Below are 14,666 nucleotides of genomic sequence, written 5' to 3' on the forward strand. Positions count from 1 at the left end.
AACCACAGTTTTAGGGTAATTATTTTAGGCATTTGTTTGCTATAAAGAAAAGAAATAAACATGACTACAGGCAAATATATATACTGTATTTGTTTTTTAAGAACTTTTTATATTCTATTTGGTACGTATATTTATGTTAAAATGTGTAATACATATTCATTTTTCAATTTTTTAATGAATTCAGCTACTCAAAACTGGGAATAAGTTAATAAAGGGCATCGTTAGGCTAACTATTAAGTTAGCCTGACGATGCTCTTTAAACATGTTGAACAGTTGAAAACGTTTGCTTTCTTGTAATTTCTTCTTGCTAGACATTGGTTATATGTACTGTACAGTGTTTATTAAATTTCCTTACGATTTTAAAATATAATCTAAGATGTCTCTTATTTTTTGCTGGAATTTTTAGTGACAAACTGAATTTAATTGTTAGAAATAAAGTTACTTTTCTTATAAGCAAAACTTTGTCTTCTAGAAAAGTAATTTTATTTCTACTTGTTTACACTATGGTGCCAGCATTCACTGAATTTGAACAAAATTAAATCAGACAAGCAATTATTTATTGTGACATCATCACAATGCTGGGTTGAAATTTTAATCATATTTTTTAATTTATTTAATTTAAAATATATGCTCTCCATCTCAAATTAGTATTGTAGTGTCTTGACGCCATTGTTAACAGGAAAAGTATGATTTACAAGGGCAAGACACTACTAAAATTGAGAGCATTGTAATGAAGTATTGTAGCTTGACATTGTGACAAAGTCAAAATAAATAATTGTTTGTTATAAAGTATAAATTATTAGAGACAAATTAGATTCTTGACTGAATTAAAAAAACAAACAGAGACAGTCTCTCTATATAAATATACAGGGTGGGCCAATGAAAACGAAACGGCAGTTTTTGGATAGTTGGATTTGTATTTAAGCAAATTGCTCAGACAGGTCGATTTTATTCTCGAGGGGGACATTTTGGAAATCATACAAAGAAAAAAAATTGATCATAAAATTAAGGCTGATAATATGTTATCTGTTAACTCTGCCATTTCGTTTTCGTTGGCCCACCCTGTATATAGTTCTCATTTTAAACCATAAAGATTATCATATAAATAATTTTTAGTATAATTAATAAAAATTTATTTTTATGATAATTTAATTTCAGTTTGATTATTGAGAAAAAATTATAAGGAATAAATCAATCTCTCATTGTATAAATGGAATTATTATATTTTTTAGTTTTGTAAACTAATTTTTAGCTATATTTTGTAACCATTCTGAGAATACAATACATATTGAAAACTCCTGCTTTATTATGCCTCATTTTTATAGTAATTACATAAAATTCTATTTTTGTGTCCTGTGTGTTTTCTTCACCTTTGGTATTGCAGTCTACAGTTTAAATATACTCTGAGAAATATGATCCTAGGATCATATTTCTCAGACTAATATGTTAACTCTGGAAAATATTTAACATTGTCTGTTTAATTATTACTAATTCTATTCAATGTTTTAAAATTATAACTAAGTAGTAATAACGATTTTTATATAACAGACATGTCGTACATTAACAGCCTAATTTATATTAGTATATATCAGTTTATATTTGCTTAGATGTATACCTATGCCAAAATGCATTTTGGACCTGCTGGTATCTCTTCAGTTGGCTTTTCTTATAAATATATATACATCAAAATTAAACTTAATTTACAGTGTATAATTTATGTACTATATATAAAAATTGTCATTAATTCACTTACAGTTTTACATTATTAGTGTTTCTTTGCAATTTTCACTATCTGATATAATTCAAAATAATTAATTTGTAATTTAAAACCTCTCAAGGAAATCTCACTTAATGATGGTTTTCTATAAATCAATTAGGATATAAAAGCAAAACTTTATTTTGTATATTTACATACATATACACAAAAAATATATATTTATGTAATACATATTCTTTATATATATTAATATCTCAAAATTATTGTTATATTATAATTCTCCTAAGAAAACAATGTTTTGTTTATAAAGTATCAAATAATATGGAATGATATGAAATAAAATTTATCCAGAAATTATTGTAAAGTTTAAGAACCAAATAATTCTTGATATATTTTGAATTATATTTTAAGCTAGGATTTAATTAATTTATTACACATTTTAATCAAATAATAGATAAAATTATCATCTCATAAATATTTTATTAATTAGAATTATTTGATTTAGTTTGAAGTGTCTAACAGAAAGAAGTTAAGACCAGCTGAAAGCTGTAGAGGACCCATGGACAGAGGTATTTCTTGTTGACATAACAAGAACATGACATTGTGCTTTTAAAGTTTGTCTATCTAGAAGCAAAGCTTGGCTTGGAACTTGTTAATGTATTAAGTGTTAGATGTTGTAGGTTCAAATCTTGCTCTTGGTCAAACTTTTCTTCAAGATATTTATAGTTTATTTAACAATTGGCACTTAATGAATTAAAATTTTTTCAAGATAACACTCTTAACTTTAGTCCAAATTGTATACAAAATTAAGTAAACTTTAGCCTAAAAATGATTCAGAAAAAAAGATATTATTTTGGTTCTTTTTTTAGGATATCAAGTTACAGGATCAAATTCTAAGAATATTTTATAGAATATTTGGTTAAATTTGAGATTGAATTTATAATAATTACTGTAATAATTTGTTTAAAAGTAAATTTTTAACTTTTAAAAGCATAAAATAATCTTACTCTATCGTAATGTATAGGATATGCACTGTATATATTTCTTTTAAGTATTGTTAAATTTTTATTTACATATTAATAAAAATTAAAAATGAGTTTTAAAAGTCTTTAAAGAATAATAATTCTTGTTTACATAAGTTTTGATGAGAGAATTTTGTTATTTACATTAAACAGTTTAGGTTATTAGTTCTGTATAGAACTTAAATGCCAATGTAATTATTATTTTGGCACTTTTCTTTTTTAACTAGAATCAATAACTAACTAAGATGTAATTTTTTAGTAAGTTTTATTATAAATTACCATGAAATTATTAAAATAGATTTTCAATTTAATTTTGTAATTATTATTGAGCTAATCAATTCTTAAAAAATTCATTAATGTGAATTATTTATTCAAGAAAATAATTCATTATATTATTAGTTAAATTTATTTAAGCAAGTTCTTAATTTAATAATATTTTTAAATCCATATTTTAAAAAACAAACTTGAATTTAAAATTCTCCATTGAACATTTTAACATAATTTAATATATACTTATTAACTTCCACAGAATGAAAACATGGTACACAAGTTAAAATTTTATATGGCAAATGATATAGGCTGAAGAAAGAAGGTAAATCTGTATTGAAAACTCTTATTTCTTTAAATTAGTGATACAAAAAATTTTATAAATTTCTAAATATTTAAGTTTTAACATTTTTAGACTCATGAGGGGATGGTATGATGTTGGGGTCACTGATTTTGATCAAACTCAGTGAGGTTATTGTGCATTCCCAATGACTAATGTGAGGCCGGGACATTACCCCCCACCAGGAAGCTGGCTGTCGAGTTAAAGCCAATAAATTGGTGACTTATCGCGTATACAAGACCAGGACAGCAAAGGAACGGAGTGTGAGACAATTTAATTGTCACATTCCCAGACCAATTTGACACATCCCCAATCGTAGATCATGAAAGGTGGATGAGAAATTGACCACCAGGGAAAGTTAGACGGTCATCTTACACAGAGTTCAAAGCAGGAGTTTGTGGACCCTCTTTTGGAGGAGGAGGTGGTTGGAACTGATTGGACCTAGTTGCACCTTCTCCGAGTCAGAAAAACACATTACTCCCAAATTTATGGGCTCATCATCCGAGAAGGGCTTGACCCAAGAGGGGAACGGCCTAGACGGGGGTGTTCAGAGGCATTCAACGACCCTGTGGCCCGAATCACATCCCTGGCAACAGACCAGGGACCAACGAGGTTTCAGGGGACCACCATTCAGACTAACCAAAACCTTGGGATTTCGGGTGAAAAGAAGATAAAAGCCTGAGATTCTAAGGACATGAAGAGGTTGTGATCAAGAACGTCCATCCTTGTTCACGGCATTGCGGATACTCCAATGAAGGACAAAGGAGAAACCTCAAAGATCTGAGCACAGGGACAATAAGGGACCTAACTTTCCGATTGTTACTGCATCATCTTTGAATTGTCTCAAATGGTTGGAGCAAATAGAGATCTATATGGCTTGCAGTACATCATCATCCATTAATTCTAGAGATGAGATCACTCTTTCCTTGGCTTGGCAGGCCCTAATACAACCGGAAGTTTAAATGCATCTTAAGCCTAAAGGAAGGCGAATAAAGGAGATAACGTAAGATTTATGATGTATGGTTTCGCTTGGCATCAAGATTCTACTACCACCATATGTACATTGTAGAAAAATTTTTTAAATAGCATTCGATGTTACATAGAGACTTTTACATTCGATGCTGTTAAACGTGTGATTCTGTTTCTTTTTTCATATTTAAAAATTTTTCCTAATGATTCTTTACCTGAGGAAGGACCCAGGAGGGGTCTGAAAGCATTTGCAGTGACTATTAAATTTTATTTTGTACCGGTTATAGGTTTTCTTGTGAGTAGCGATTTGTATTATAAACCCTGGTGTGCAGTTGTTCTATATTAAAATTATCATTATTCAAGAAAATAATTCATAAAATTTTGTTAATAAAAAAAGACATTTTCATTAGCAATCTTTTACATTATTAGCAATTATTCAATCTTTTGTCTTCTGGGAGCTCAATTTTGTGGATGATAAGTGTCATAGAAGCATGTGAAACAATAAAACATTTCTATACTGTACACATTGAATAAATACAGATTTTTTACAATAAGAAGATTAACGTACATCACTGGAAAAACATACTTGATTAATGTTTAAAAATACTTCTCTGTCAGCAACTAATTTGGAGGAGAATCATTTTTACCATATCACATTTGAAAATATCTGAGAGCTTAATGTTTTTTTTTTTTTCTACCACCTTCACATCTTCTGAAATTGATGAAGAATCCTCAGCTACAGTTAGGTCTTGATTTTGAAGGATGCTTTCACAATGTGTAAATTTTGTAATATTGTCATGCAGTGATTCTTCTGTAGAACATTTCTATTCTATTGATGTTAGCACAAGATATTGAAGCCATTGTTTCATTCTTTAGTGAACGAAGATGCAATTATAGACACATTTAGGTTAAACAATGACTTTGTTGCCAGAGTAAGTAGGAACTGTACATGAATGTACAGAAAATGTTTTGTTTTTAACAGGGCTGCAGAGTCTGTAAAAAAAAACACTTGACTCCGACTCCTGATAATTTTAGTAGGCTGACTCCGACTCCGATGGAGCAAAATTAAAAACCAAGTCATTTTATGCTGGGGAGAGATGCTCATAGGGGGTACCCTACTCTGAACTCTGAAAGGAGGCTCGGGCATTTACCCAAATACTTTTATAGTTAGTATTTTTAATATTTAACTTACATTAATATTTATTTGTATAAAAAAATTAATTTTTAACAAATATTTATAAGAGGAGAAAGGGGAGCAATAAAATTCAACATCTACATATCTTTATTCTACAACATTTGCACTTCAATTTCACCTTTCCAGAAAAGTTAGCCCAACTAAAAAGTGTGTGATCTAGTTACTTCAGCCCCTTGTTCAGAAAAGTAAAATATATAATCTGATCAATTAGTCTCACTCATTCAGAAAAATAGAGTACTCATTTAGAGCAGGGATAATAAAGAATGATTCAAAAATATTCAAATTCAATTAAGTCAAAACAATTTAACTACTAAACACAAATATTACAAAGAAAACTACATATTTAATAAATTGTTACATTTTGTATTTAAAATAAATGAATTATAACAAAATACAAAAACATTTTTAAAAATTATTAAATATAAAATAAATTTTCTTTCATTTAAATAAAAAATAAATTAAATTTGAAATGCCAGAGTCGGAGTTGACACATTTTTCCCAACTCCAACTCCTCTGGCCAGAAATTCCTTCCGATACCGGCTCAACAGCCCTGGTTTTTAAATAAGTATTGTTAGGTAGCATCTATTAATTGCTTTTGACATTGACTTGTTATTTGAAACAGATGGATTTTATTCTATTATCCTATTTAATGTGCATTTGTAGTTTTCTAACTAAATTAGTTTTTATTTCTGACAGTATAATAAATTTAAAAGTACCAACAACAAAGTGAAAATTATAGTTTTAGGATTAAAAAAAATCAGATTGAGAACACTCAGATTCAAAACACCAACCTCATGATTATGAAATCATCACATCCCCAATGAGCCACCAGCCACTTTACAAATGATGGGAATTCTAAAAGTTTTAAGTGATTTGCAATTTTTATTCTCAATTTTTATGTTTAATTTTCAGTACCTCACCTTACTGCTTGTCACATGTCAGTCATTGGGGATGCACAGTAACCTTTCTGGGTTTGATTAAAATCAGTGACCCCAATATCATGCCGTTTCCTCATCACATTTGTTAGAGATTAAATATTTAAAGTTTTTAATATTTTTAAGGTTATTAAAAGATAGATAGATTTAAAAATTTTGAATATATTTAAAAATTGCAATAAAATACTATCCTCAATCCGATTTTAACTGGTTGACCAGTTAAAAATATTTAATTGATTTATAATTATAAATTATATATATTTTATTATTATTTTTAAAAATAACTAGATTACAAACTACTATGCTAATGAGTATTATAGTATGAATATTATTTTGTGGTCATTAACTGAGGTTCTAAGGAATAGCATGCAGCTATGTAATATCATCCAGTTAGTATTGTAGGTTGAGTAATTACAAATTTTTCTTGAGGAGAATGCTGCAATATTTTATTAAACTTTTAAAATTAACTTTTAAAAAAATATTTTATTAACTTTTAAAATAACTTTTAAAACAACTTTGTTGTTTGTTTTAATATTTAAGTAAATAAAACAATGTATATATTAAAATTTTAAAGTTTCTACAGGTAATAACAGAATGAAGAATAGACTTTTTATCATAATTTACTACAGAAGAAACTATTTATATGTTCAAAATGAGTTAGTATTTTTTAATTATATTTCATAAATAGTTAATTTATTCATAATTAATCTGTGTTTAGTGGATTACAGTTTTAATGAATTTGATTGTAATTGAATATTTAAGATTTATTAGTAATATGCAATTTCATATTTTAGATATCTTTAGATAAAAACTATTTGCATCTAATGATAAAAACAATATAGAAGTGTTATTCTGTTGTCTATGTTTTTAGCAATAATTCTAGAAATAAAATCTAAATTTTAACCTGTACTCTTAAGATTTAGAACATTAAACCTGAACTAAAATAGAAAAAAACAAAATTTTAGGAACTGATGATAGGAAATAGAAACATTAGGAAGCAATTAATTTGCTTTGTTTGTTTAACCAAGTAAAAATGTAGTTAGTTGAAATTGTGTGACAGCAGAACAGAAATATTTCAGTGTGTAGAAAGAAATGGAAATAAAACAGTGATCAAAAACAATGATTATTGTTATAATCATCAAAAATTATGAACATTTCTTTTAATTATCATGAAACATAGCTGAGACTTTTCATATTGACAATTACATGTAGCTCTGGATTGAAAAACTGTAATTTATTCCAGTTCCCAATCTCTGGTTTATAAAAACAATATCGTACAGTAATTTATGAGAATCATCATTTTTCTTATTAATTACAAACTAATTAACCAATAGTGTTTTACATTTATTGCATTATAAAAGTAGTAAAATAAAGTTTAAAGATGTTTTTATACAAACATTTTATGGAAAGGAAAATAACAGTATTGATGAATATTGTGAATAAGTTTCTGATAACAGAAGATGAAGTTTTCTGAATGATTAACATAAATTATGGATTAATTGAAAGGTAAGGGAAAATTATTCAGCTTTAATCTAATTAAATTGATTAATGATTTCAATTATTTTATTAATTATCCAATAATTTATAAATATTTTATGTGCAATAGTATATATGTTTTTTAACAGCATGATATACTTTTTTAATAGACATTTTTTAATCAAAATTATGGTATATTAAAGTGATAATTAATTTACTAGATTTATTGAAGAATGAAATCAGAAGCAAAGAAAGAAGGAAATGGCAATTGGTTTTTTTTTATTTAACTATAAATAGTTATCTACTACCCTTTCCTTGTGTTTATAGCACTAAAGTATTTCAGAAGTTCAATGATTTCTATTGCTAGTGCAGATTACCTATGTAATAATGTTTAAAATACTTGTAATACTTATAATTATATATTTATAATATTCTAGGAACAGAAATATATTAATTATAAATAGCTCAATTTGTTTTTACATATATCAATGATTCAAGAAGAAAGCTATTTGGCAAAGCAGGAAAGTACTATATGAAAGTAAAGTATGAAATAATGATAAAACAACTAAATATATCAAAGAATACAATATCATCTTACTAAGATGATAATCTTCAATTAAAAGTATAAATAAAAAATCTTTTTCAGAAATTAAATGTAGTTGCATTGCTTATTTTCATTTATTAAATTAAAATAAAAACTAGACAAATTTTTGACCATTTATAAAAACATTATAATAATTGAAATATTGAAATTATTCATTAAAGCTTTATAAGAGTTTATGTATATTTTGTTAAATTAAATAATATAAAACAAACTATATTATGGAAAAGAGCAAACTAATTCCAAAATACAACTAACAGTATTTCCACATCAAACACATTAAGAAAAAAAATCAACCTAACAATCAAGCATGTTGATTGACTCAAACGTTGATCATATTAGCTAAAACTGATGAAAAGTTGATCCAACAGTTCAAAATATAAATAGTAAAAAAGGAGGATCATTAGAATAAAAAATACACAAAATTAGTAGCTTGCAATTTCAAGCACTATTTACATTAGATAATACAGGATGATTCATAGACCTACACCCAAACTTTTCATTATAAATATTAGAACGAATGAATAAAAATTGATGAGATTTTCAGGAATCATATCTCTACTTACGTTGAACATATCACATCAAAGCAAGTATTGGAAGTGATTGCTGCCACCTATCAGGCACATGATGCATCACTGCATGTTCTTGATAACACATCTCAATGTTGCATTATAAATGTTTTCAATCTCATTTCTAAAGTTATCCTCTAAGATGTCATTCATGTGGGTTTGTTATGATACATTCTTTTTTTAAGATAGTCCCACAAAAAAAAGTTTGGACTGATAAGATTAAGCAATTGTGATTCTTGGAAATGACAAAGTCCTCGAATATGGTCTGGATTGTTACCGTTCACTCCTGTGATGTGTAGCAAGTTGCTCTACCTTTCTGGAAGTAACCTTGTGTCACCTTCACATCTAGTTGTTCAACAAATTCTGTGAAAATCTGCACACATGCAGCAGTGTTCAGAAAGGGACTAAGTCATGCCTCTTCTGCTACCTAGTAGCCAGTTCCAGTACTCAATGTGTTCAACATAAGTGGATGTACATTTCCTGAAAATCTCATCAATTTCCATTCATTCATTTGATTTATAATAAAAGTATTTGTTTTGGATCATTTTAAAAATAAATTACGCTACATTTTGAGGAATTCTGCTTTACTTTTTATAAAACCTATCTGGCAACACTGGACATATGCTGCTTACCTGCAGTTTATTCATATTATTATTATTAATTATTAATTAAGAAAAATAGCATTCCATATACATAGCTGTATTCCTTTTGCTTAATAAATTACATCATTTACTTGGAATTTGGCATATTGTATGGAAATATGTAAATCTCAGCTAATTCAGAATTCAATAATCCAAAGTTGTGATTATATTGTCTCTTGAATTTTGAACTAAAAAAAGACTCTGTATTACACATACTAAAATTAACAATTTTGCAATGTATTTCAAAATTCAAAATTGCTATTTAATTATGATTAATTATAAAATGCAATTTAACAGTTTTTTAAATATTTTCATCTTGCTGAAAGACTCACAATTGTATAGGAAATTCTGGCTTATTCAAAATTTCATTTATTCAAATAGACCACTGGTCTCTGAAGTTCTGCTAATTGAGTTTCTACTACTATATATACATAAAAGAGAGAAATTTATTTTAGCATGGTTAGAGAAAAATATGAAATTATAAAAAATTAATCTAAAAGTAGTAAAATTTTTTGCAATAATTGACTATTATTATTATATTGTATGATATTTATTTTTCTTTTGTAATTAGGCAATGGTAAGAAAAAAGAAGGAAATCTGGAACGAGCAGCAGCTGAACGTGTAGCTATTGTTGCCAAATATGATACTGGTTCAGATGCTAAATTTGTTGATCCTTGGGAAGATCCTGCTTTTGAAGTATATCATGTGACTGATCGTTATGGGTTTATTCAGTAGGTTGATATATATAATATCTGGTAATATTATTTATAATGGCTTATGATGATCTATTAAATATTAAACTTTGGGCTCAAGTCTCAAAATTTATTTTTCTCATCATGGATCATCACTTTTAAGAGTTGTTTTTACATTCATTAGATTAAAATAAATGTAAACCATTATATTGAATTTACTAAAAAGTCTTATTTTAAAAATATAATAAAAAATTTTTTTGTTTTAATGAGTCATTCTCACTTATAAACTAAAATTTTAAATTCTAGATTATTTATTAATTTTAATAATTCTAGTGATTCACGGCTGCCCGATAAACTTACTGCTCATGAAACTAAGGTAACTATTTTTGTTTTATGTTTATTTTTTATAATGTGAGATGAATTTTATGTTCAGATTGGCAAAGAAACCCAATGAGGTTGCTATGTAAAAACAAAAGTTTATTTTTCAATTTCTGTTACACAATTGTAATAACTACAGCAACATTTAATGCTTAAAATTGCAACCCTTAAATCTATCTTAAAACTAAAGGAGATGGAAATAAGGTAGAGGGAAGAGAAATTATTGATAGAAGGATCAATATCAGACAGAAAGACAGGGAAAGTAAAAAGACAAAAGAGAATGACAAAGGAGAATGATGCAGAAATATCTACAAGTAATAACTATAACTAAAATATACAGACACATCTTGGATTTTGAACTTAATTCTTTCCTAAAAGTTGTTCAAAAACCGAAACAAATTTTTCCAGATAAGAAACAATAGAAAATGGATTAATCTGGTCCTGACCACCAAAACAAAATTTTTTATTTTTATTTTTTAATCTTTTTAGCTGTATAGAAATGGGCATAAAGACAATATTATATTATTACTAGCGGGTAGGCCCAGCGTTGCTTGGGCAAAAGTAACAATAGCAAAGATTAAGATTATTACGTTATAGTCAACCTTACCTGTTTTCACAGAATGAAAGAATTGGCTCCCTCTGTTTCCAGACTAATTAGAGAATTTTTAGATGGGTCCAAAAAAATGTTCGATTTCCCACAAAAACGAAAAAACTGCATCTGTGTCTTGCACGTCCCTTTCTCTTAACAATTCCATTGTTACGTAACACTTTTATTGTTGACAATTTCATTGTTACATAACAACGATGGAAGTGTTAAGCCTTAATCCTGTCCCTTTCCCCCGTGGGGAGGAATTTTGAAAAATCCCTTCTTAGTGTGCGTTCTCGTGACGTACCCTTACTGTGTACCAAATTTCAACTTTCTACTCCTTACCATTTGGGCTCTGTGCTGATTATTATTATCAACTCGTCTCGATTATATATATAGATTTATATCTATGTCTATTCTATATATATATATATATTAAAAGCAAAATCCAAACCAAATCCAAATTCCATCACCACCAACCAAAACCAAAACTATAAATAGAGATGCAACTCTGACTTTCTGCATGAAATATAACCAAATCAATCAAGACCGACAACAACTACTTTGTCCATGCTTTCCAAAATATTATGCTTTAATTGATTTGTTTTTACAGTTGACTCCGCATAAGTCAACACCTGGATAACTCGTCACTCGTCAGTTACGTAGTCAATTTTCTGTGGTCCTAGCTGACTTACATAGGCATTAATGTTATTAACCTTAAAAAACTCGGTTTACTCAACATCGTTTAATTCATTACCACTGGATAAATCAACATACTTTTTCTGTTTCACACTTTTTAGAATTCTGATAAGTTGACTCCCCCCTGAAAAATGAGTTCACACCACACAGCTTATTGTACGGTGTGAACTCATTTTTTCAGGAGGGGAGTCAACTTATCAGACGACAAAAACGTGTGAAACAGAAAAAGTATGTTGATTTATCCAGTGGTGACGAATTAAACGATGTCGAGTAAACCGAGTTTTTTAACATTAATAACATTATTGCCTATGTAAGTCAGCTGGGACCACAGAAAATTGACTAATTAACCTACGGTGACAAGTTATCCGGGTGTCAACTTATGCAGAGTTGACTGTAATTTAAATTAATTAATTTTATTTTTTAATTTTAGTTTCAGTTTCAGTGTAAAAGCCAGAGTTTTAATTATTATATTACTATTTTTAAATTTAATTATAATTTTTAGTTTTAATTAACTGGCTACCTATTAATAAATTTTTGTCATTTAATTTAACTTAAGCATACAAATTCTTGAATGCCATTTATATTATGTGAATGTCAATTAACAGTTTTTATTAATTAATTTGATTTAGATTCAATCACACTGCATAATGAAAAATGGAAATAGTATCTTTCCTGCATGCATATTGAAATCTAATTTAAGTAGCAATCATCGATGATTCATTTTGCAATGTCTAATGACACATGGTGATCCTGTGCCACTAACATTTCAATCAGTAGTCCCATCATTTACTGATCAGGCCATCAACTTTCTTTAACATAGGAAGTATAAAAAGTTGACCATCTGGGGTTGGCACTGCCAAGCAGCTTGTTTGGTAACCAAATTGTTGTATGGCAACTGGGGCAAAAATGAGTTTAGAATTTTGTTCCTTAACCAAATTGTTTGAAAAGTGAGGCATTCAGAACCTGAGGGTTTGACTGTATTTCTGTTAGGCTCAAAGACCGAAATTGCTCATTGAGCGAAAAAAATTACCACAATGCATTGTGGTCGTTTCTTTTGCTCAATGAGTGATTTCGGTCTTTGAGCCTAACATTTATATACAATACATGCAGGCAACTATTACAATAATAATTTTTTAATTTAACAAAAAATTCTTCAAATGTTAATCTTTTTAAAAATTAATTAGGAATGTTTTTATACAATAAAGAAATATATTGTAAATTTTTTTGTTTTTAATAAAAGAGATAAATATATAATTTTAAACTTTAAAAATTTAATGATTTTACTGTTTTAATTGTGTAATAGTGTGAGGAACCGGGGGTAGATAAAGTGAATGACTAACTCTTAATTGGTTACAGGAGGATATGGAGTCATAAGATGGCTTAAAATATGTAATGTCACCCAAATCTCTTGATTTATTCGACTGTCAGGACTGACACCAGATAGGGATGAAATGCACCCTATCACACATTTAGGTATAGTTTCTAAAAGGAGGGCTATTACGATAATGAGTGAGGAAAGTCGTGGGTAGGTCTGAGTTGTAGCAGTGAGTAGTCCAAACTCAACAAGTAAATGGGATCAACAAATATATATAACAAATAAAGTTTACTGAACAAAAAAGATCAATAATATACATTAGTCCAAATCTAATACAGGTTATCGTGGTCGAACTTAACGACATCTTAATATCTGAGTATACTATTAAGCTGAGAATATGCAGCTAATTCTTAAGTGAGAGAGAGGAAGTTTACACATATTTAAATTATATATACTACTGTAATATATATACTCTTGATTGTCGGTTGGAGCGTAGTCTTCTTCTGGTTGGCTTCTAGGCGTCAATAAGCGGGACGACAGCAGTGAAAGTTTGAGAGGAGGATGAGAATCTTGGCAGGAATTTATAGCACACAAGTTTAATATGTGGGCAAGAGACTCCTATGGCAAGCACCCTTCTTCTATCATCTCTTTGCAGGAACCATCTCGTGCAGGAACCATCTCGATTGGAGGAAATTGTCCTTTTTATCCCCAAATTTCAACCAATAGCATAAAATGATCTACAGTTACAACGGGATGCATGATGACATATAGAGAGGGTAAAATACAGATGGTTGTCAAAAATTGAAGATAAGGTCCTCTGAGAAAGGAAGTGGATTTCCTTCTCTAATGAAAAAGTGACGATGTATCTTCCCTTTTTTGGAAACAATATGTAATTTTTCACAATAATTTACATGCCAATTCTCACAATAGTTAAGAATAGTATTTGCTATGTTAATATTATAAAATATTATTTACAGTTTAGTATTATTAACATCATCATTTTTAATAAGCATATTATAAAATATTAACATTATTATTATTATTCATTAATTTTGCAAATCTTACGTATTTGATTTGGTTTTACAGTTGATTAATTGAGTAAATAATTTTTAGGTGAGAGAGTTGGAAACTGAACGACTGAACAAATGGCTGAAAATGTTAAAAAATTGGGAAAAATATCGACCTGGAGACAAGGTATTACGTGTATATAATACAGTTTAGTGTATTTTTTAAGCTATTTGAAAATAGTAATTGTTATTATTAT

General features: G+C 28.2%; 1 protein-coding gene across 3 annotated transcripts in view; it reads left to right on the top strand.

Moving 5' to 3' along the window:
* Window positions 1-14,666, top strand: part of LOC136981257 (USP6 N-terminal-like protein) — a 49,709-nt gene that overhangs the window by 12,929 nt on the left and 22,114 nt on the right. For 2 of the 3 annotated variants that reach the window (XM_067277544.1, XM_067277545.1), the window contains exons 2-7: window positions 2,223-2,286; window positions 3,269-3,331; window positions 7,029-7,101; window positions 10,304-10,463; window positions 10,758-10,800; window positions 14,516-14,596. In XM_067277544.1, coding sequence (XP_067133645.1) covers window positions 7,089-7,101; window positions 10,304-10,463; window positions 10,758-10,800; window positions 14,516-14,596 — 297 coding nt within the window. In that variant the 5' untranslated portion in view covers window positions 2,223-2,286; window positions 3,269-3,331; window positions 7,029-7,088. Of the gene's footprint in view, window positions 1-2,222; window positions 2,287-3,268; window positions 3,332-7,019; window positions 7,102-10,303; window positions 10,464-10,757; window positions 10,801-14,515; window positions 14,597-14,666 lie in introns of all 3 variants that reach the window. The other variant, XM_067277546.1, reaches the window with a different exon arrangement.

The sequence above is a fragment of the Centruroides vittatus genome, unplaced genomic scaffold, assembly GCF_030686945.1.
Source record: "Centruroides vittatus isolate TY-2023 unplaced genomic scaffold, ASM3068694v2 contig_749, whole genome shotgun sequence".
In the NCBI taxonomy this organism is placed as follows: Eukaryota; Metazoa; Arthropoda; class Arachnida; order Scorpiones; family Buthidae; genus Centruroides; species Centruroides vittatus.